At 39.2% G+C, this 21,184-nt stretch overlaps 2 protein-coding genes and 1 long non-coding RNA gene across 3 annotated transcripts; all 3 read right to left on the bottom strand.

The window, feature by feature from the left end:
* Nucleotides 1-2,476: 2,476 nt before the first annotated feature.
* LOC130467213 (uncharacterized) lies at nt 2,477-3,145 on the bottom strand. Its single transcript, XM_056835651.1, has one exon. It carries the CDS (start codon nt 3,143-3,145, stop codon nt 2,477-2,479), a length of 669 nt encoding a protein of 222 aa, XP_056691629.1.
* A 363-nt stretch (nt 3,146-3,508) lies between these two features.
* LOC110804452 (uncharacterized) lies at nt 3,509-4,171 on the bottom strand. Its single transcript, XM_022010045.1, has one exon. It carries the CDS (start codon nt 4,169-4,171, stop codon nt 3,509-3,511), a length of 663 nt encoding a protein of 220 aa, XP_021865737.1.
* A 10,662-nt stretch (nt 4,172-14,833) lies between these two features.
* On the bottom strand, nt 14,834-19,788 carry LOC130466773 (uncharacterized). The gene is made up of 4 exons (XR_008926928.1): nt 19,665-19,788; nt 18,782-18,932; nt 18,354-18,542; nt 14,834-15,060 (listed from the first exon to the last, which is right to left on the bottom strand). It is a non-coding gene; the product is annotated as an uncharacterized lncRNA (long non-coding RNA).
* Nucleotides 19,789-21,184: the final 1,396 nt, after the last annotated feature.

The raw sequence follows: 21,184 nt of genomic DNA, 5'->3' as shown, positions 1-21,184 counted from the left end.
TAATTTCTCGACACTTTTTGGCGTCGAAAAACGGCCCAAAAAGCGTCTCCAAAAGGCGGGATTTGTAGTAGTGTTGGGATCTGAACTATTTATAGGTCTAGGGTTCCTTTGGAATTGATCCTTAAACCCAGGCCTGATGATTGGGTGCTTTCCAAGATTAGGACATGTGTCTGATAATAGGAGGTCTGACTTAGACCTGTTGGGCCCTTTGCATGTTGGCCTTTGCCTGCAAGCTTTGAGCTTTTAGACATGATTTGACCAGGGACTCTACCAATCAAATGGGGTCATGGGCCTAAGAGATGGGCCCTGGGTCTGGATGCGGATATGGGCTTAGTATGAATTCGGGGTATTCCTGCTGAAGAACTTTGTCTTCCTTCTTGGCCATCCTAGCTAGTAAAGCCATGTGGCAGTCTATTACTTTAGGCCACATCATTTTCCCCTCAAGGAGGGTGCCCCTTGCACAGGTGAGGTAGCCTTCTTGTCATGGTGGAGTGCCACGTTTGGTTGCTTTCCGGAGCCTGGTCTTTGCCTTTAAAATCTTCAGAAATCGTTTGTTTTCCCTCATTTGCCTTTTGTTATTTTCAAAGAGATTTCTAGAGAGAGAGCAATTTCCCTTCGAAGATCTTTTGTGTTTGTATTGAGTGTTCTTGGATTCTTCGTTCGTTTTTCTTGGAGTTTGGACAATTTGCCTGACCATTTCAGCAGTTTGATCACTTATTGGTAAGTGTTTTGGTTAGTTTCTGTATTTGAAATTTTTATTCTTTTTTATGCTTTTATTTCTTGGGGAGGCGTCCTGTCAGTTGCCTATTCTCTTGTATCTGGACAGCGTACCCGTTCTTTGCTTTTTCCTCTTTTCTTAAGTCAGACGTCCTGTTCCTTATGCAGGACGGCATGACTCGTATTAAGTAGACAACCAACGTAGGTGCATGGGGAGCACCACGAGAGAGGGACAGCAGGGTTCCTTTTTCGAACCCGTCCCATGGAAATAGGGGTGGAGTTAGTTCCTCCCATCATTCAGGAGACGGGGGTTCCAGGGCGGCACGTTTTTCAAGGAGAAGAAAGAGTGTGGCTTGCCGTCCTCGTATCCCACGTGAGGATTTTGAAGATGATTCTTCCAGCTCTTCGGACGAGGAGTTTGCAAAAAATCTTCCTCCTATGGTTTGTGGAAAAGAGGATGTGAACTTGTTTCCTTCTAACATCCTCCCCATCAGGAAATGGTTGAGATACCTAAGGGGGCAAGGACGTGACTTTGAGCGTTTCTTGCTCTTGCCTCGTGGCTTTAGTTTTAAGTGCCCTCGTCCCCATAGTACTGTAGACCGTCTTTCTCTGGGAGAGCTTGCTGTCTATACGGCCGCCTTCATATTGGGCCTTAGGTTTCCCCTGCACCCTTTTGTAATGGACGTTTTGGATGGTTATGACATTGGCCTAGCCCAGCTGACCCCTAATTCTTGGGCGAATGTCTTTGGTTATATTTCCAAGTGTGCGTTGAGTGACGTCACCCCTTCCTTTTCTTCCTTTGTTAGACTTGTAGACATCGCTCCTTCTTCTCGTTCTCCCCAGGGATGGTTTACCTTGTATAGCCGACGGGGTTATAAGACGGTATTGGGTAAGTCCTCTAGCTGGGTATGGTGGAGGACTAAATGGTCTATTATCCAAATGGAGGATCTCCCTCTTTCAGAGCGTCTTTCACGCGGAATTACCGGCCTCGTTTCTTGTCTAAGACTGACGCCTATCCTCGCCTTCTGTCAAGAGAATGGAGGCTCGACGACCCCTCATCCGTAGACAGTTTTATTTTAATGCTGGTTTCTGTGGCGCCGTAGGCGCTTGTAATAACATTGATGCCCTTGGGAATTATTTTATTTGGGTTTGTTGCGCCTTGTGCGCATGTATGGATATTTTGTGCCTCCTGTGCACTTGTGTCTTTATTCCATTTCAGCTTTATACTGACTTTTTCAGGAACATACTTTATGGTCCAATTGTGGACGGTTACCCCAGTGTTTTAGGTGATCAGCCTAATTTGGGGGGCTAATCTAGGCCACTCCTCAGGCCGTCAACCGATTAGTCTTTTGTGACGCCTTCAAAGGAGAGGGCGTCCATATTAAATGAATGCTTTGTTGAGTCTTGTTTGTGCTTTCACGTCTTTATTAGTGTTAATTAATTTAGGCCACTTCTAAGGTCGTCGTTCAATTAACCACTCGTGATGCCGCCTAGTCGGAGCTCGTCAACGTGGGGGGACTTCACTTTCTTGCGTTTGTTATATGATTTTGAGTGGCCTTATTGGGCCATGAGTTCATCATAGTTTTTGATGAGGGGAACATTGTTATAAAGTTAACATTCTGCTAAGTAGCGAAAATAAGCTGGCCGTTTTGTAGGCAAGCATTACAAGCCGTTTGGTTGGCTCTTACATAATTGCTAGGCCGTTTTGTAGGCTCATATTACATAAAGTATTCTGACTAGTCTAATGACATTCTATTCTTTAGCCACTTTTCTCTATCTTGACTAGGATACTCTCGCTGGCAGTGGGTGGCTCCTCTTCATATTTCCTTTTGCCTTTTGTCCCGGTCGGATCTTTCCTCCATGCTGACGGGTTAAGAGTGGTGAGGTAGCAGTCTCTCGCTTGCTGTTGATCTCCATGTATAGTCCCTATTGCCCCATCGTCACATAAATACTTCAGGAGCATGAGATGGGTGACGACCACTGCCTTAATCCTGTTCAGGGTGGGACGTCCCAAAATGACATTGTATGCCGTTAAATCTTTGACGATTAGGAAGTCCACCCCCATCTTTCGTCCATCTTTACGCTCTCCAATCCGGACCGGCAAGTTGATGACGCCTACTGGATGTTTGATGCTTCCTCCAAAGCCAATGATAGGGTAGTGTATGCATTCTATGGTTTTAGGATCGTGAGCTAGGCGGCTGAGGCACTCCATGCTCATTATATCAGATGAACTTCCTGTATCTATCAAGATGCGCTTTACTCTCATGTTGGAGATTTTGATCTCGACCACGAGGGGGTCGTCATGCGGGGTGACTACTCGTCCACCATCCGATTCACATATCTCTATCCGAGGGAATGGGTCCTCTGGTGACTTCCCTGATAACATTACCTGACCTAGACGGCGGGCATAATCTTTCTGTCCCCTCATGGTGGGTCCCCCAGCGGCTGGTCCTCCTGATATGACGGCTACAAATCCCCCTTCGTTGTGATTTCCTTCTGTAGCTGAGATGGGTGACTTATTTTTCTTGTACTGATTCTTCCCTGTGCCGTGAGTACTCCTTTGCAGGTAGTTCTTTAGGTGCCCCTTGGAGGCTAGGCCGTCCAGGGATCTCTTCTAGCTTCTACAATCCTTGGTGTCATGCCCTATATCTTCGTGGAACTGACAATACAGCTTAGGATCTCGACTCTCAACATGGGATTTCATGGGGAAGGGCCATTCAAGATCGAACCTGGTCCCGACGTCCACTAGGATCGTGAGAAGGTCCGTATTGTATTCGAAATATTCTCTTTCTTATGGACGTCTTCTCCTTTGTCCAGGAGAATTGGTATCATGCTCTTTCGAAAGAGCACAAGTACCATTTACCCGTGGGGCTTTCCTGTCTATCTTCTCTTTCTTCCCTGAGGAATCTGTCGCCTCACCAGCCTTTCCATCCTTGGACGCACTGCATATTTCTGTTGCATGGATAAATGCTTCAGCCTCGTCCAAGACTTCAGCCATAGTCCGGACACTCTTCTTAACCAAGTCAAACTTGAATGACCCTTTCTTCAATCCTCTGATAAAATTATCGAAGGAGACGCCATCGCGCAGATCTGGGATTTGTCCGGCCTCTAGATTGAAGGGCTTAACATAGCTTCTCAACGACTCATCTTTTCCTTGTTGAATGCGTCCCAAGTGCATGCTTATTTTCCTTCCTTCCTTGTATGCCATGAACCTGGTGGAGAACAAGGTATGTAGCTCGTTGAAAGAGGCAATTGATCCCGGGGGCAGTCGTTTAAACCATTTGGACGCCACTCCTTTAAGGGTGGCTGGAAAATATTTGCACCACGTGGCCTCATTGGTTCCTTTGACATACATGTGGTGAAGGTATGCAACTAGGTGCATGTCTGGGTCAGTGGTGTCGTCATAAGCTTCAATGGTGGGAGTTTTGACTTTAGGTTCTTTCGGGGCGTTCATTACGTCCTCACAGAAGGGAGTGCTCATGTGCCTCAACGTCAAGTTATTCAACCCCTGTTGATATGATAAGTTGGTTCACGGCGGCTGGAGATCATACGAGGACGCATGCTCACTCTGTTGGGCGTCATCTAGGTTTTTCCTCGAGTAGAGGGGTAAAATGGGGGATGTTCCATAACTGGAGTAGATCTAGTGTCTGATAGTTCAGATTCAGCTTCATAGTGTTCCTGATGTCTCGAGGATGGCCGCAAGATGGCCGGTGGGTTTACCCTGGAAGGTGGTCGCGTGGCCTGCTCTCGCCGAGGCAGAAAGGCTTGATGGTCGTGGTCGATCTCCAAGCGTTCTGCCAAAGGACTTGCTCCTCGGCTAGCTTGTGGACGGGAACTTTCTCCTGCTCTCCATACGTTTGATCTGAGTGGCATTCTGTTTATCCGATTGACGCCAAGAGTGAGAAGCCTCTGCGGAGCCGCCCTTTCAGTGTTGTATATCAACATGTTCCTTCGTATTTCATCCTGCAACGTGGTACTCATCTGCTGTCGGAAAGTTTGATTCATTTGTTGTTGGAATCCGACCAGGATTTCACGCAGTGATCCCACCGAGACAGGCAAGTCCAAAATTTCATCCACCACGGCGTCACGGACACTAGGGCTTAGATGGCCGCCTGGTGGAGGTGCTTCTGGTTCCTCCTCCACAATTACCTCGGCCTCCTGAACTCGGCGCGGCGTGCTTCCAGCGTTTGCAACTTGGTTTGCTTCCTCTATATGGCGTTGACTCCTTTCTCGGGGCCGTCTCTCCTCTACTTCACCATTATACTCTCCTTCAGATTGCGACTCAGCCATGATACTATACCTCCCCACGTACGGCGCCAAATGTTGTGGAATCTTTTACGGTGATGACGTGTCACGCGTTCCTCGGAGGTATTAAGTATCAGCTGGCACGATCCTCTGGCAACCTGCAAAACAAGAATATTCCCGTAGGAATATTCCCTCTGATGCCTAAGTAAGTATAAGCTAGAGAGAAAAGTAAATTGTAGAGAGAAAGCAGAGCGAAGATAGTTTTAAGGTAGGTGGGAATGAATTGAGTGCCCCTTTTACCTTGGGATCTAAACTATTTATAGGGCTAGGGTTCCTTGGGAATTGATCCTTAAACCCTGGCCTGATGATTGGGTGCTTTCCAAGATTAGGACATGTGTCCGATAATAAAAGGTTTGATTTAGACCTGGTGGGCCCTTTGCATGTTGGCCTTTGCCTGCAAGCTTTAGGCTTTTAGACATGATTTGACCAGGGACTCTAACAATCAAATGGGGCCATGGGCCTAAGAGATGGGCCCTGGGTCTGGATGCGGATATGGGCTTAGTATGAATTCGGGGTATTCATGCTGAAGAACCTTTGTCTTCCTTCTTGGCCATCCTAGTAGAGCCATGTGGCAGTCTATTACTTTAGGCCACATCAGGTACAATTAAGGCAAGTTTGTCAAAACAAACATTTTATGTCTAATTTTGCGAGAAACAATCTTATACTTCCTCTGTTTATAAATATTTGAAACGTTTGAATTTTTTACACTATTCACATATTCTACTTTAACTATTGCTGGTGATTTATATGTCGGATAAATAGTAATGTTAGATCTTGTTAGATTTTTCTAAATGCGTGTTTCCAAAATATCAACTTTTTATAATTTTTGGTTGAAAATAATTTAAGATATCAACGATCAAAATTGTGCATTGACATGCGTCAAAGTGACAAACGTAGCAAGTATTTCCATACGGAGGAAGTATATTTTTCTCGGCAAATTCAGACCTTATAAAAAATATTTTGTGAAACAACCACAGTCCTTTTTCAGGCGTTGGCGGGGCCTTTGCCGACGTTGATTGTGGCGTGCCAGTCACGTGCGTATTTTTCTAAAAGAAAATTTGCCAAAATAAACTTTTTATATGTTTGACTTTGCAAGAAACAACATTTTTTTTTTGGCAATTTCAGACCTTAAAAAAAATTAAGGTGATTAAAATATAATTCTCTTCACAACAAAATGTTACAAAGGTAAAAAAAATTACAAAGGTTGTTTCTCGCAAATAAATATTTTTAGGGTTTGAAATTGAGAAAAGAAAATTATATATAAAAGATTGTTTCTCGCAAAGTCAAACATGCAAAATACCTAGTTTAGAAAATTTTCCAAGAGAAGAAGACGCAAGTGATCGACACAACACAGTCAACCCCCGAAAAGGCCTGATCAACGCCTGAAAATAGACTAAGGCTGTTTCTTGCAAAAAAAATATTTATGTGAAGTATGAATTTTCCTAAAAAATTATAAACGATTGTTTCGTGCAAAATTAGACATATACTTTGTAATAGATATGTTATGACAAATTTGCTTACGATTAATAAAGAACGGAAAAAGTATAGAAAACAAGAAAGGGCGAAGAAGAGTTAGGGGAAAAACTCAGAAATGAGGGCATACGGTAAATGTGATGAGGAAGTCTTGTTCTATAATTGATAGAGATTTGAAATTCTATACAACTATACTCACAATATAATAATAGTTTGCATTATCATTTAGTACCAAACAACATAGTTTCGTAGAAGAAGAGTAGTTGCATTAATTTTCTCATGTGGTACCAAACTGTTAGGTTATGATACATATGAATAAACATAAATCATGCGGAAAAACCATAAAGCCAGGAAACATATTATTTACACATAATCATTTAGCATAATTCAGATGCATACACTTTGTAGCGTGCCCTCCCTAGCTGCGCCCGAACCGAACAAGAACAAGTCTTTAGAACTCCAAGTGTCGTCCCTCCGTAGATAGTCCACAGCACGTCCAGATCCGCCTTAAGATTGACCAACTAGAATCGCCCTTAAGGTACTATAAATTTCGGCTAATAGGGCTAGTGTTTGTGGCTGATTTTTGCTTGAAAATCTTACCTTTGAATACTTCAATTCTCGATGTAAATATGTGACCCTAGGCACCTATTTATAGAGTTATGGAAAAGGACTTGGAATCCTATTAGGATACTAATTTATTTAATTAGAATCTTATTAAAACTCTATTAAAAAAATTCTATCTCTATTAGGATTAGGATTTAATCATAGAACAAATTCCATTAGCTTTAGGATTTGTATTGAAACACAAACGTTGCACGAGCACGAGCATCGCACAAACCCGCGCAGGTCTTGCGGCCCACACGAGCTGGCGCTGCTCGCAGCCCACGAGCATCAGCCCGCGCGCGCGCGCCAAGGCCATTGCAGGGCCTGGCCTTGCGCTGGGCCTGGAGTGGCTTGGCAGCGTGTGTTTGGGCGTTCGGCTTGCTGGGCGTAGGCCTGGCTTCGTGATGGGCCTTCGTCTAGCAAGTCTCGTCCGATGCTAATTCGTACGACGCGCTTCCGATTAAATTCCCGATTCCGGAATTCATTTCTGATACGCACAATATTTAATATTTCCGATTCCGGAATTAATTTCCGTTACGAACAAATATTTAGAATTTCCGTTTCCGGAATTATTTTCCGATTTCGATAATATTTCCGATTCTGACAATATTTCTGTGTCCGGCAATATTTCCGATTCCGGCAATATTTCCATTTCCAATAATATTTTCCGATACGTACCATGTTTCCGTTTCCGGCAACATCTACGACTTGGATAATATTTATATTTCCGATACGATCCATATTTCCGTTTCCGGCAATATCATCATTTCCGGAGTATTCATTTCTTGCCTTTGACGATCTCAGCTCCCACTGAAACCAAGATCCGTCGATTCCGAATATCCATAGATGGAGTATTTAATTACATTAAATACTTGATCCGTTTACGTACTATTTGTGTGACCCTGCGGGTTCAGTCAAGAGTAAGCTGTGGATTAATATAATTAATTCCACTTGAAGTGAAGCGGCTTCTAGCTAGGCATTCAGCTCACTTGATCTCACTGAATTATTAACTTGTTAATTAATACTGAACCGCATTTATTAGACTTAACATTAAATGCATACTTGGACCAAGGGCATTATTTCCTTCAAACTCCCACTTGTCCTTAGGGACAAGTGTGCATTTCCTAATTCCTTTGTCGCTCGATGCTTGCTCTTGAACATAAGGTAAGAGTTGTCATCCTTATTACGTCTAGAGGTGTTTCTCGGTTTCAGAGTTCAACTGATCAAAAAAACGATAATTATAACCTATGATTCATCTGAGCACGGCCATGCATTTTACATTTTCTAGCTCTCCAAGTGGCCTTGTACAACTTTTAAGCATCTCATCCCGATTTATGGGAGGACAATCCCAATCTTGCGATCTTGAGATTAGACTTCGTTTGATAGGTGATTACCTGAGTGTTGTCTTTATAGCCCCTTTTACGGTGCGACGGTTGGTCAACGTCAAAGTAACCAGTTCTCAAACAAGTAATCTCAAATCACTCAGGTATTGAGGATTTAGTGTCTAATAATTTTAATGAAACTTACTTATGACAGATTTTCATCTCTTACAGTAAAGTTTCATAGGTCTGTCCGATACTAGTCTTCCCAAAGTAAGTATCTATGCAAATGATTACGACATTGCCATGTCCACATAGTTCAAGAAACAGAACTACTAGTCATCTTGCATTCTAGTCGTCTAACGTTTTCTATGCGTCCATCTTTATAGAAAACTCCGACCAGGGACCATTTTCAACTTTTCACATTCAAGTTCACTTGATAGACATTTCTTAGTCACATGACTGGTTCTGACAGTCTATCTTGAATATATCGTCAAATTTAAGGGACTCATCATTTAATAAACCACAATTTAAATGGAAAAATGAATTCTATTCATTTATTGTGAATGATTAACCAATAATATTTTATAAAGTATTAAACTCTAAAACTTTAAAACATTAAACAAGGACATCAAAGCCATTCTCCAATATGCTTGATCCCATAGCTGCAGTGTGCGAGTTGTGCTTCGCCTAAGGTAGAGGTTTAGTCAATGGATCTGATATGTTGTCTTCAGTTCCAATCTTGCTTATCTCGACTTCTTTTCTTTCAACGAACTCTCGTAGAAGGTGAAATCTACGAAGTATGCTTGACTCTTTGGTGGTGTTTAGGCTCCTTTGCCTGTGCAATAGCTCCGTTATTATCACAATATAGGGCTATTGGTCCTTTAATGGAGGGGACTACACCAAGTTCACCTATGAACTTCCTTAGCTATATAGCTTCCTTTGCTGCTTCATGTGCAGCAATGTACTCCGCTTCAGTTGTAGAATCCGCAATGGTGCTTTGCTTATCACTTTTCCAGGTCACTGCACCTCCGTTGAGGCAGAAGACAAACCCACACTGTGATCTGAAATCATCTTTGTCGGTTTGGAAACTTGCGTCCGTATACCCTTTAACAATTAATTCATCATCTCCACCATAGACCAGGAAGTCATCTTTGTGCCTTTTCAGGTACTTCAGAATATTCTTGGCAGCAGTCCAATATGCCTCTCCTAGGTCTGACTGGTATCTGCTCGTAGCACTGAGTGCGTACGCAACATCCGGGCGTGTACATATCATAGCATACATTATTGAACCAATCAATGATGCATATGGAATCCCACTCATTCTTCTACTCTCATCAAGTGTTTTTGGGCACTGAGTCTTGCTTAGAGTCATTCCATGAGATATGGGTAGGTAGCCTCGCTTGGAGTCTGCCATCTTGAACCTCTCAAGCACCTTATTGATATAAGTGCTTTGACTAAGTCCAACCATCCTTTTAGATCTATCTCTGTAAATCTTGATGCCCAATATGTACTGTGCTTCTCCTAGATCCTTCATCGAAAAACATTTCCCAAGCCAAATCTTGACAGAGTTCAGCATAGGAATGTCATTTCCGATAAGTAATATGTCGTCGACATATAATACTAGAAAAGCAATTTTGCTCCCACTGACCTTCTTGTATACACAAGATTCGTCTGCGTTCTTGATGAAACCAAAGTCACTGACTGCTTCATCAAAACGTATATTCCAGCTCCTAGATGCCTGCTTTAATCCGTAGATTGATTTATTTAGCTTGCATACCTTTTTAGCATTCTTTGGATCCTCAAAACCCTCAGGCTGTGTCATAAACACAGTTTCTGTTAAAATGCCGTTTAAGAAAGCGGTTTTGACATCCATCTGCCATATTCGTAATCGTAATATGCAGCGATTGCTAACATTATCCGAATAGACTTTAGCATTGCAACTGGTGAAAAGGTTTCATCGTAATCCACACCGCGGACTTGCCTGTAACCTTTTGCAACCAATTTAGCTTTGAAAACTTCAAGTTTCCCATCCTTGTCCTTTTTCAGTTTGAAAACCCATTTGCTTCCAATGGCTTGGTAGCCATCTGACAAATCGACCAAATCCCATACTTGGTTTTCAGACATGGAGTCTAATTCAGATTGCATGGCTTCATGCCATTGCTTGGAGCTAGGGCTCGTCATAGCTTGTTTGTAAGTCGCAGGTTCATCACTTTCAAGTAATAAAACGTCATAGCTCTCGTTCGTCAAAATACCTAAGTACCTTTCCGGTTGAGATCTATATCTCTGCGATCTACGCGTGGTTACATTTCTAGATTGTCCATGACTCTCACCAGATACTTCTAAAGATCTCTGAGTTTCATCCTGATTGTCGATTTGAGCATTCTCTAGATTTTTTTGTTCGACTCGAATTTCTTCGAGGTCTAGTTTTCTCCCACTTGTCATTTTGGAAATGTGATTCTTTTCCAAAAAGATATCATCTCGTGCAAAAAACACCTTGTTCTCAGATGTATTGTAGAAGTAATACCCCTTTGTTTCCTTTGGATAGCCCACATGGATACATTTGTCAGATTTTGGGTGAAGTTTGTCTGAAATTAATCGTTTGACGTATACTTCACATCCCCAAATCTTAAGAAAAGACACATTTGGAGGCTTTCCAAACCATAACTCATATGGAGTCTTTTCAACAACTTTAGACGGAGCTCTATTAATAGTGAGTGCAGCTGTATTTAGTGCATGTCCCCAAAATTCTATTGGAAGTTCGGCCTGACCCATCATTGATATAACCATGTCTAGTATGGTTCTGTTCCTCCGTTCCGACACACCGTTCCATTGTGGTGTTCCAGGAGGAGTCAATTCTGATAGAATTCCACATTCTTTCAGATGGTCATCAATATCATAGCTCAGATATTCACCGCCTCTATCAGACCGCAGTGCCTTAATCTTCTTGCCTAATTGATTCTCTACTTCACTCTGAAATTCCTTGAATTTGTCAAAGGATTCAGTCTTATACTTCAATAGGTAGACATAACCATATCTACTGAAGTCATCAGTGAAAGTGATAAAGTAGCTGAAACCACCCCTAGCATTTGTACTCATTGGTCCACATACATCTGTATGGATTAAACCCAATAGTTCAGTTGCTCTTTCTCCAACTTTAGAGAAAGGTTGCTTTATCATTTTGCCAAGTAAACATGATTCGCACTTACCATAATCCTCTAAGTTAAATGGTTCTAGAATTCCTTCCTTTTGAAGTCTTTCCATGCGTTTCAGGTTAATATGGCCTAATCGACAATGCCACAGATAGATGAGATCTGAATCATCCTTTTTTGCCTTTTTGGTATTTATGTTATAAGCTTGTTTGTCGTGATCTAATAAATAAAGTCCATTGACTAATCTAGCAGATCCATAAAACATCTCTTTAAAATAAAACGAACAACTATTGTCTTTTATTAAAAAGGAAAATCCCTTAGCATCTAAGCAAGAAACAGCAATGATGTTTTTAGTAAGACTTGGAACATGGAAAGACTCTTCCAGTTCCAATACTAGCCTAGAGGGCAACGACAAATAATAAGTTCCATCCTTGTCCTTTTTCAGTTTGAAAACCCATTTGCTTCCCATGGCTTGGTAGCCATCTGGCAAATCGACCAAATCCCATACTTGGTAATCTGACATGGAGTCTAATTCAGATTGCATGGCTTCTTGCCATTGCTTGGAGTTAGGGCTCGTCATAGCTTGTTTGTAAGTCGCAGGTTCATCAATTTCAAGTAATAGAACGTCATAGCTCTCGTTCGTCAAAATACCTAAGTACCTTTCCGGTTGAGATCTATATCTCTGCGATCTACGCGGGGTTACATCTCTAGATTGACCATGATCCTCACCAGATACTTCTAAAGATCTTTGAGTTTCATCTTGAATGTCATGTTGAGCATTCTCTAGAGTTTGTTGTTCGACTCGAATTTCTTCGAGGTCTACTTTTCTCCCACTTGTCATTTTGGAAATGTGATTCTTTTCCAAAAAGATACCATCTCGAGCAACAAACACCTTGTTCTCAGATGTATTGTAGAAGTAATACCCCTTTGTTTCCTTTGGATAGCCCACAAGGATACATTTGTCAGATTTTGGATGAAGTTTGTCTGAAATTAATCGTTTGACGTATACTTCACATCCCCAAATCTTAAGAAAAGACACATTTGGAGGCTTTCCAAACCATAACTCATATGGAGTCTTTTCAACAGCTTTAGACGGAGCTCTATTGATAGTGAGTGCAGCTGTATTTAGTGTATGTCCCCAAAATTCTATTGGAAGTTCGGCCTGACCCATCATTGACCTAACCATGTCTAGCAAGGTTCTGTTCCTCCGTTCCGACACACCGTTCCATTGTGGTGTTCTAGGAGGAGTCAATTCTGATAGAATTCCACATTCTTTCAGATGGTCATCAAATTCATAGCTCAGATATTCACCGCCTCTATCAGACCGCAGTGCTTTAATCTTCTTGCCTAATTGATTCTCTACTTCACTCTGAAATTCCTTGAATTTGTCAAAGGATTCAGACTTATGCTTCATTAGGTAGACATAACCATATCTACTGAAGTCATCAGTGAAAGTGATAAAGTAGCTGAAACCACCCCTAGCATTTGTACTCATTGGTCCACATACATCTGTATGGATTAAACCCAATAGTTCAGTTGCTCTTTCTCCAACTTTAGAGAAAGGTTGCTTTGTCATTTTGCCAAGTAAACATGATTCGCACTTACCATAATCCTCTAAGTCAAATGGTTCTAGAATTCCTTCCTTTTGAAGTCTTTCCATGCGTTTCAAGTTAATATGGCCTAATCGACAATGCCACAGATAGGTGAGATCTGAATCATCCTTTTGGCCTTTTTGGTATTTATGTTATAAACTTGTTTGTCGTGATCTAATAAATAAAGTCCATTGACTAATCTAGCAGATCCATAAAACATCTCTTTAAAATAAAACGAACAACTATTGTCTTTTATTAAAAAGGAAAATCCCTTAGCATCTAAGCAAGAAACAGCAATGATGTTTTTAGTAAGACTTGGAACATGGAAAGACTCTTCCAGTTCCAATACTAGCCTAGAGGGCAACGACAAATAATAAGTTCCTACAGCTAATGCAGCAATTCGTGCTCCATTTCCCACTCGTAGGTCGACTTCACCCTTGCTTAGCCTTCTACTTCTTCTTAGTCCCTGTGGATTGGAACATAAGTGTGAGCCACAACCTGTATCTAATACCCAAGAAGTTGAATTAGCAAGTATACAGTCTATAACGAAAATACCTGAAGATGGAACGACTGTTCCGTTTTTCTGATCTTCCTTTATCTTCAAGCAATCTCTCTTCCAATGCCACTTCTTCTTGCAAATAGAAGCATTCGGATTCAGAAGTGGGTTGACTGACCTTCCTCTTTTCATACTTGGCGCCAGTTTTCTTAGTTGGGCTGGCCTTCTTGCCACATTTCTTAGCATTCCTCTTCTTTCTAGATTTCTTGAACTTGCCCCCACGCACCATAAACACATCTTGCTTATCACTTTTGAGCGTCTTTTCAGCGGTCTTCAGCATACCGTGAAGCTCAGTCAGCGTTTTGTCCAGACTATTCATACTGTAGTTCAGCTTGAACTGATCATACCCGTTATGAAGAGAATGGAGGATAGTGTCTACAGCCATTTCGTGAGAGAACTGCTGATCCAGCCGACTCATATTCTCAATGAGTCCAATCATTTTGAGAACATGTGGACTTACGGGCTCGCCTTTCTTAAGTTTGGTCTCAAGAATTTTCCTATGAGTCTCGAATCTTTCGACCCGAGCCAGATCTTGGAACATGTTCTTTAACTCACTGATGATCGTGAAAGCATATGAGTTGATGAACGTTTTCTGTAGATCTGCACTCATGGTTGCAAGCATTAGACATTTCACATCCACTAGAGGAAAAAACCTCAAGTGCGGGCTCATTTTAAGGGGTTTTGTGCGGGCTTTTACATGTGCAGCACATGGCCTGCCCGCACTTGATGTTTCTCAAGTGCTGCCAAAATATTGGCAGCACTTGATGTTTCAAGTGCTGCCAATTTGGAAAATGAGCCCGCACTTGACATATTTTGTGCTGCCAATTTTTGAATATGAGCCCGCACTTGACATATTTGGTGCTGCCAATTTTGAAAATGAGCCCGCACTTGAAATATTTGGTGCTGCCAAATTTGAAAATGAGCCCGCACTTGACATAGAAATGGGCGACACAAGCATAAATATGAGCCGCACTTGATATATAAAAGAGTCGCACTTGGCTTATAAATGAGCCGCACTTGGCCTATAAATGAGCCGCACTTGATCTAGATTTGTTATATAACCGATTTTCCTGCTACATATTACAATTGGACCACGGCACTGATTAACCTCCATACGTCACATAAAAAGTATCCAATTATATAGATAATTAAATTAAATAGTATATAATTGTGAATATAAAAGTCGATTACATTACAATCATATGAAAAACTAGCATCCATAATTTAAGATTCAGTACAAGAAAATATCAAAGACAATCACTGGTAATGAAGTTTGCCAACATTTCTCGAACTTCATCTATCTCCTCAAAGGTGAAATGCCGCTCCCTCGGATTATTGAATACCTTAAAAAGATCGACCATCAAAATATATATATATATATACACTTTAGTTATATTATAAATATTGAATCGTACAATAAATTAAGACTTAAATTGTTCATAACAAAGAAATAATGAACCGTATAATAATAAAATTGGTTAATTTCGGTACCAACTTTCATCTAGTGAACTTTAATGAGTATTTTAAAGTCCTTCCATGTTTAATACACTTAGTTTTTATGTTTCAAAGACTCATTCTCACCCATTTTGGTGAAGTTATGCACATTAAAGTCTCATTAGTTCATTATCGGTCACATTTTGACTAAAATGGCTAATTTCGGTCCCCGCTTTCAACTAATGAACTTAAATGAGTATTTTAAAATATTTCCATGTTTTGTACACTTAGTTTTATGTTTAAAAAACTAATTCTCACCCATTTTGGTGATGTTATACACATTTAAGCCTCGTTAATACATTATCGGTCACATTTTGACTAAAATGGCTTATTTTGGCCCCAACTTTCAACTAATGATCTTAAATGCGTATTTTAAAGTCTTTCTATGTTTGATACACTTAATTTTATGTTTCAAAGACTCATTCTCACCCTTTTGGTGAAGTTATGCACATTTAAGTCTCGTTAGTTCATTATCAGTCACATTTTAAATAAAATGGCTAATTTCGGTCCCAACTTTCATCTAATGAACTTAAATGAGTATTTTAAAGTCTTTCAATGTTTGATACACTTGTTTTTATGTTTCAAAGGCTCATTCTCACCCTTTTGGTAAAGTTATGCACATTTAAGTCTCGTTCAGTCACATTTTGACTAAAATGGCTGATTTCGGTCCCCGCTTTCAACTAATGAACTTAAATGAGTATTTTAAAGTATTTCCATGTTTTATACACTTAGTTTTATGTTTAAAAGACTCATTCTCACCCATTTTGGTGATGTTATATACATTTAAGCCTCGTTAATACATTATTGGTCACATTTTGACTAAAATGACTTATTTTGGCCCCAACTTTCAACTAATGATCTTAAATGAGTATTTTAAAGTATTTCCATGTTTTATACACTTAATTTTATGTTTCAAAGACTCATTCTCACCCATTTTGGTGAAATTATGCACATTTAAGCCTCGTTAGTTCATTATCGGTCACATTTTGACTAAAATGGCTAATTTCGGCCTCAACTTTCAACTAATGAACTTAAATGAGTATTTTAAAGTCTTTCCATGTTTAATACACTTAGTTTTATGTTTCAAAGACTTATTCTCACCCATTTTGGTGAAGTTATGCACATTTAAGCCTCGTTAGTTCATTATTGGTCACATTTTGACTAAAATGGCTAATTTCGGTCCCAACTTTCAACTAACGAACTTAAATGAGTATTTTAAAGTTTTTCCATGTTTAAAACACTTAGTTTTATGTTTCAATGACTCATTATCACCCATTATGGTCAAATTATGCACATTTAAGACTCGTTTGATTATTATAGGTCAAATTTCGACTAAAAGGGCTTATATCAGTCCCAACATTCAACTAATGAACTTAAATGAGTATTTTAAACCCTTTACATGTTTAATACACTTTCCTTTATGTCCGAAAGACTCATTATCACCCACTTTGGTCAAGTTATGCACATATAAGACTCGTTTGATCATTATAGGCCACATTTTTACTAAAATGACTTATTTCGGTCCCAACTTACAACTAAGGAACCTAAATGAGTATTTTAAACCCTTTACATGTTTAATATACTTATTTTAATGTTTCAAAGACTCATTATCACCTACTTTGGTGAAGTTATGTACATTTAATGCTCGTTTGATCATTAGAGGTCACATTTTGACTAAAATGGCTTATTTCGATCCCAACTTTCAACGAATGAACTTAAATAAGTATTTTAAAGCTTTTTTATGTTTAATACACTTAGTTTTATGTTTAAAAGATTCATTATCACCCATTTTATTCAAGTTATCCACATTAAAAACTAGTTTGATACTCATATGTCACATTTTGACTAAAATGACTTGTTTCTCTCTCAATTTGCAACTAATGAACTTAAATAAGTATTTTAAACCTTTTACATGTTTAATACACTTAGATTTATATTTGAAATACTCATTATCACCCACTTTGGTCAAGTTATGCACATATAAGACTCGTATGATCATTATAGGTCAAATTTTGTCTAAAATGGCTTATTTCAGTCCCAACACTTAACTAATGAACTTAAATAAGTATTTTAAAGCCTTTCCGTCTTTAATACACTCAGTTTTATGCTTCAAAGACTCATTATCACCCAATATGGTCAAGTTATGCACATTTAAGACTCGTTTTATCATTATAGGTCAGATTTTGACTAAAATTGCTTATTTCGCTTCCAACGTTCAACTAATGAACCGAAATAAGTATGTTAAACCCTTTACATGTTCATTAGACTTATTTAATGTTTCTAAGAGTGATTCCTACCTACTTTGGTCAAGTTGTGCACATTTAAGACTAGTTTGTTAATTATAGGTCATAGTTTGACTAAAATGGCTTATTTCGCTCCCAACTTTCAACTAATAAACTTAAATCCACCTAGTTTGCACATTTAGGGCTGATTCGGTCAATATAGGTCATATACTCATATCTTGTCTAAAATAAGTTATTTCACTCCTAACTTTGAAATAATGAACCTAAATATCGAACCTAAGTACCTACGCACATGGGCTAAAGAAATCAACCGGGGGGTTGTTAATCAAGTGCTAAAGGAATCAACCGAGGTTTAAATCTAACATATTTTGACATATTGTGAACTAAAATAAAACAATCACCAACTTAACAAAAATAAAACATATTGTGAACTAAAAACATAAGCATATCGGAACAAAAACACAGGATCATAAAAGAAGTAGAACAAAAGCTGATCAAAAACAGAAGATTAAGTCAAAAGTATGGAAGAAGCATATCAGAATCATATCAGCAGGCAGAATCATATCGCATCAGGCAAACTAGCAAAAATAAACGAGCTCAGCCACGGCCATGATGAATAGATATTGACTATAACAATATATACACCAACATAGAACTTCATTATTGAATTGACTTTAGCTACTGCATTAACTGATAAAAGAATAAGCAGCATACACCGATACACGTTGCCCTCAATGTGTGAATGAGAGTAAAAGAGAGAAAGCATGTGAACAATAGTGGCTAATAAATGTTGTAAGGCAGGTGGGTGAGCATGTGAAGGATGCAACAAGCATGAAATAAAAAGTAAGATGTGGCTGAACTAGTCAAGTAATTAATGCAACAAAATCATTATTAATTACCCGAAATTAGTAGCTGGCTCGGTGAGCTTTTCTGCCATATAACTTATGAGGTGTACTTGAGCTTGCTTGAACACTGAAACTGAAAGGTGTTTGCTTGATGTCTTCCCCCCAAGCTTGAACCTTCTCATTTATCTAAGTGCAAACGCCAGGGAGCGACGAAACGTGCAACAATGTGCAGTATTGGTACACCTTTGAAGAAAATATACAAACAAATTGTCATGCATGAATTTGCATGTGTTTTCAGTCTACTTCTATGAAACACCTTGTTTGCCAAATTTCAGTTTCGAGCTTGGCCAAACACTACTGAAATTTGAAACAGTAAACATGTCAAACAAGCAAAGAATCCATGCTGGCAGACTAAATATTGATTCGCAGTTCGCACACAGCTTCTACTGAAAATATACCAAATTCCTAGGTGATTTTCTTACCGTTCTCATCCTTGATACAACCACTTCTTTTATGGATGGAGATCTTAAGGCCACATTAATGACGAAAATCCCCTGCTTAGAAAGGACATCCTTTACAGTAGCAGAAACAGAATCTTCTTCGAAGTCAGCAGCAGGGCAAGATAGTCCATAGCTGTTACAAGAAACCAGAAACAAGGATCCTCGAATTACTACTAGTATATTAAAAATTACTAAAAGAATGAAAATGAAAAAATAATTACCTTGAATCTGATTACTACTAGTATAGACAAAAATGTATGTAAAATAAAAGAAAATGAAAAAATACACCGCCGCGTGCATTAGTTTTCTAGGGATCATTCAAAATTCCATGGCTTTGAAGGCTAGCACATAAATAATTACTAAGAAAGCAGATTATTCTAAGACAATCATTATAAATGAATTCATACAGAGAGCTCTAGCTCAACCCAGCTTGACTGAAGGAACTGTCTCAAGCTCAAGCAAGCAGATTATTTGCTGTAACAAAAAAAGGGAACATTACTTGTATATTGAGGAAATACCCAGCTTGATTGAAAGAACTCAAGCTCAACCCAATTGTGAGAAAAACAGATGCAACGCTTGGAGACTTGGCTTTTATATGGTACACATAAGAAAGACTTCATACTTTGCTAGACAACATAAAAACAACACAAGACTCCTAAAGTAGATAGTTGTGAACTTTTAAATATGGAACCTCGGTTCTGCTTATGCAAAGTTGCACGATAGTAGGCATACCGTAAACATTAGATTCCAAATTTTGGAACTTCATAAAATCTGGTACAGGTAATTATCTATCTCACCACCACCATTAAGCTGACAATAAAAAGTAACACCTGAAAATGTATTCTTGGATGAACGGTTTATTTACCTGGAACCTTTTCTTGTTTCTTCCTAAAGAACGTGATGATGCAGAGAAGCAGAGATGAAAAACCAGCTGTTGGAACAAAGGCTCTTGTTATGTAAAATTCCACGCTCTTAACAGTATGCTTAACTGCTCCATTAAAAATTAGAATAAGTCAGAAAAAAGTGCCAACTATGTAGTTAACAACATTACTAAGTCTCTCTTTGGCTGATTCTGAATCTTTTAAACTAAAGTAGTACTCCATCTGAAACGGATACAGTATAAGCAACCACGAAAACAACTGAGGTAATCACGCATGACTAATTATTAATCAAAATAAGGATGCAAGTGGAGAATTAGCTAATTATTAATTTGATATTTCGGAACTGAAATATCTGAATTCATAAAACTTCAAGCTAATTACATTTGCAAGCCAAAACGTATAGCTTAATCAAGAACAAACAACAACAATTCAAAGTCTGACTATAGTCTAAGGTTCTTAAGTAATTGAGTTCACAATGTTGGAAGATAAGTCATATATACACTTTTATAGCAAATAAAAAAAGAAGCTTTATGAATGAAACCTAACCAGATAACAGAAAGACGAGAAACAGAAATATAAGTAGAGAAAATTATAGAATAGAAGTAACCCAATCTTGACAGTGTGTTAACATAGGAAGAGGGTAGGGGTGGTTAAAACTACTAAGGCAGCCACAAGCAAGGTATGGGAACCTGGAAAGCATAAAGTTGAATGGGATGGTTCTCAACCTGAAAATAAAACAGCGAGGACATCATCACCACCTCAAGTAGCAGTTTCAACAGTGCAGAGACATATCAACTTTGCAGTTCCCAATGATGTGGAAATAATCAAAGAGAATAATGAGCCTCCAGGGATTGGTGGTAGTGGTCAATGAAACTGGAAACAGAGCGGGGCATAAATCTTGAGCTCACATCCAAACTCAAGCATAAATCTTGCTATTCCGTATGAATGTATTCATAATTCAAAGCAACACTAAAGTAATTCCAGCTCCAAAGCAAACAATTAAAAAAGGTAAAATTGAAACCCTAATCATGATAATCCAAATAATATTGATGAATTCGAAAGGAGATTACTGGCATAACTGAATACAACAATTTTCCCCAAGCATGCCTTCTAATTTTCGTCAGTGGTAAAATTCAGGAAACAAAAAATTCTGGATGTAGTAATGAACAAAAGAAACATCTAACTATTTGCGTTACCATTGCCATCATGAGGTGAACAACTCAAAAGTTACAAATTTAATCCAAATTTACAGATTTCTACAAAAAATTTCACATGAAATAGACCGCAAAAATAAAAAAGTTCCAAAAGCAATTAATCACAAATTGATGCTAGAGCTATTAACTCACCGAAAAAATGTACCGACGACTCCAAGCTAGCCCAATAGAGGAAAACCATCGAGAATCTACACACAAAAAATCGCTGGAAACTGAAGAACCATTAGGGAAGCTTTCAAACTTCAAGCAACATCACACTCCGTACTCGCTAGTTTGATTATCTTGACATC

The sequence above is a fragment of the Spinacia oleracea genome, chromosome 2 (assembly GCF_020520425.1).
Source record: "Spinacia oleracea cultivar Varoflay chromosome 2, BTI_SOV_V1, whole genome shotgun sequence".
Taxonomy (NCBI): Eukaryota; Viridiplantae; Streptophyta; class Magnoliopsida; order Caryophyllales; family Amaranthaceae; genus Spinacia; species Spinacia oleracea.
This window is presented reverse-complemented; position numbering and strand designations above follow the sequence as displayed.